We start from the raw sequence: 3103 nt of genomic DNA, 5'->3' as shown, positions 1-3103 counted from the left end.
TGTGTGTGTGTGCGTGTGTGTGCGTGTGTTTGTATCTGTGGGTGTGTGTGCGTGTGTGTTTGTGGGTGTGGGTGTGGGTGAGTATCTGTGTCTGTATGTGTGTCTGTGATTGTATGCGTCTGTATCTATATATATATATATATATATATATGCGTGTGTTGTTTTTCTATATGCAGGTCTTTAATAATTGTGAACGGTCGTAGCGTGGATGAAGAAAGTTCATCTACAGCATAGCTATCTGGGTTTATTAAAATGGCCCTTCGCAAGTGCTTCTGTCTATCTGACACATTGACAGACGCTTCACATGTGGCGTCCAAGTTTATGTATGCATGCCATCAAATGCACTCGAAAGGTTAGGTCAATTATTTACATATATAAGCACTCCGAATGTTAGGTCAGTTGTTTATATATATGTTATGTTGTGTTACCATTTACGGCCTCTTAACTAAATGTCTTTTCTGGTCTCTTCGATCTCCTGCGTCTGGTCTAATCGCCCTTCCTGAAGGAGTTTGTAAAATGCCAGGACATTCGGACGCTTGTACAGAGATTTGGACACCAGCCGTCGCCTGTTAACGCACAAAGAGGACAAAATATAAACAAAGAGGTCAAAATATGAACAAAGAGGTCAAAAAAATGAACAAAGAGGTCAAAATATGAACAAAGAGGTCAAAATATGAACAAAGAGGTCAAAATATGAACAAAAAGGTCAAAAAAGGGATGAGTTGACCTTCATCATTTAATAAACCTCATGGTACAAGAGACAGGACGTTGTCGATTGCAACGTCAATCAGGGCCAGTACGCAATAGACGCGAACGCCTCACGTCTGACATACCATGTGTTGGAAGGAGTTGCTATACAAAGTCACTTGTGGGGCCCAAATGTCCTGTACCGTTCCAGACCCATTCCTATTTGCAAGACAATAACACTCTCGCATTCGTATTCTCAAACGCAAGCAATCAAGTCACGCAACGTACAACTACCCGTACGTTCACCCCACACACACTTACGAGTTGAAGTACTTCTGCGTCCCGATCAGGCCCAGCCCCTGCGTCTCCAGCAACCAGCAGAACACTATCGTCGCACTCCTGCCAACCCCCCCCTTACAGTGCACATACACACCCTTACAAGGCCTGTCATTGCTGATCACATTGCCCTGGCCATCCACCTTGGGCGGGTGTGGGCAGTAGTCCTTAAGGTAGTTGACGCCCTGTCTGATGTCGTTGAGCTCAGGCTCCATGTGGTCGGGGGTGGGTATGTGCAGCTGATGCATGTTTCGCTTCTCGTACTCGGTGGTGGGGCCGTCGAACTCAGCCATGACATTGATGACCCCCACCACTTCGAGTTCCTTCTCCAGTAGGTCCATGTGGCCCATAAAGGTCAGCGGCACCGCACCAATGTACACTTTACTGCGGAAGAAGAGAGGGTAATTTGGGGTTTTAGGGTTATAGGGTTTAGGTTGTATTCGTATGCTTGCGTGCATTTGCACGTGCAGTGAGGCGGGGCGAGTGGAGGTGTGTTAGGATGAGACGCGCAAGGGGGTTGGGACTGTATCGGTGGGGCTGCTTGTGTCGGATAGTGCGCTTACCAGTAATATATACACATACCTTCCATGCATACATGAGAGAGTATGTGAATTTGTACTGATGATGCTGTGGTGGCCTATGCTATAGAAGCTCAGCAACGGCAATAGGAGAACAAGGAACATGTCACCACCATAACTTCTGAATAGCATGTACGCTCCGTTGCTATGCGACGTGTATGCGATCGTTGCTATGCGACGTGTAGGCGATATTCTCTTGGGGTGCGATTAGCTTTGCCCTGCTATCGAACAAACGGCGTTCAGCACAATTTGCCAAATGCAGCCAACAACACGTGCACACACGAGCACTGCAAACGTACATTTCTGACACTAGTATGGACATATGATTTACACCTAAGTGTGCTGTGCATGTTCGTGCGACGTGGGTATGAATATCCGTATGCGGGTGTGTATATGTAATCATTGCTAACGTGTATATGCCTACACGTTTGAGTGCGCGTGTGTGATTGTGCGGTGCGCGTGGAAGACTGTTTTGCAGTTCGAAGTGTGCGTTATTGACCAAAACCTGAAGCTACGTAACCACCGCTAATCTGAGTTAACTGTATTCATATACACAAAGATAAGATATGGGAGACCATGGCATTGAAACACATACAAATTGAATAGAAAATACAATTTTTCAAAAGACAGTCGAGTACTATGAGAGGGAAGAAATGCTGCGGTATGATACAACACAGGTATTCCAGTCAGGAACAGATAAAAATCTCGAGATAATAAAAATAAAATTTGGGGCCGATATAAAATGCTGGGACTAGCGATGAAATTGTACTGCATATATATATATATATATATATGAAAGAAATATAACGGAGAAATCTATAACATCGCCATATATTTAAGAAGTAAAAAATAACATCACCATATATATATTTATATAAAGAAGAAATCTCATAGAAAGATAATGTTTCAATGGTTGCATACGCTTAAGCAGATTGAGAAGATGATCACAGTTAAAGGTGCATCATGTTGGTATGCACATGCGAATAACGGTTGCGGTGTATACACACGTGCATTTCTAAATGCCAAGGATGATCTCAATACCAACCGAGGCTATCTAAGGATAGGTCAGATATAGCGTACAGGTACACTGCACCTCGTTATAACAATACACACAACATCAGTACATATACGTAACACGCTGTGTACACACAACTAGAAAAACCCCTAAACTCTAAAAGTACACACCTTCCCGGGATGACCTCATTGTACCACGGCCGAATATAGTAACTGGCGAAGATTGTGATGGGCATCAAGGGCCAGTAAAGAGCCCTACCTACAAACAATCGCAAAAAAGAATAAATCACACGATTATCTGAGCAGTTTCATCACCATATGGCGATATTGAGACTTCCCCTTCAGTATGAACAATAATGAGCAATTGAAGTTGGTATATACGTATACTATACAACTTCTTATGCACAAGGTCTATGAAAACTGAATCACAAATGGTAGTGTCTTAGAATAATATCAATATTCATTCCTGCAGACATTGAATATATATA

General features: G+C 43.2%; 1 protein-coding gene across 1 annotated transcript; it reads right to left on the bottom strand.

The window, feature by feature from the left end:
- Positions 1-382: 382 nt before the first annotated feature.
- On the bottom strand, positions 383-2880 carry SARC_03636 (hypothetical protein). Its single transcript, XM_014302565.1, has 3 exons — positions 2787-2880; positions 1009-1407; positions 383-566 (listed from the first exon to the last, which is right to left on the bottom strand). The coding sequence occupies exons 1-3, from the start codon at positions 2849-2851 to the stop codon at positions 446-448; spliced, it is 585 nt and encodes a 194-aa protein (XP_014158040.1). The 5' UTR covers positions 2852-2880; the 3' UTR covers positions 383-445.
- Between the last annotated feature and the right edge of the window lie 223 nt (positions 2881-3103).

Source organism: Sphaeroforma arctica (assembly GCF_001186125.1).
Source record: "Sphaeroforma arctica JP610 unplaced genomic scaffold supercont1.189, whole genome shotgun sequence".
Taxonomy (NCBI): domain Eukaryota; class Ichthyosporea; order Ichthyophonida; genus Sphaeroforma; species Sphaeroforma arctica.
This window is presented reverse-complemented; position numbering and strand designations above follow the sequence as displayed.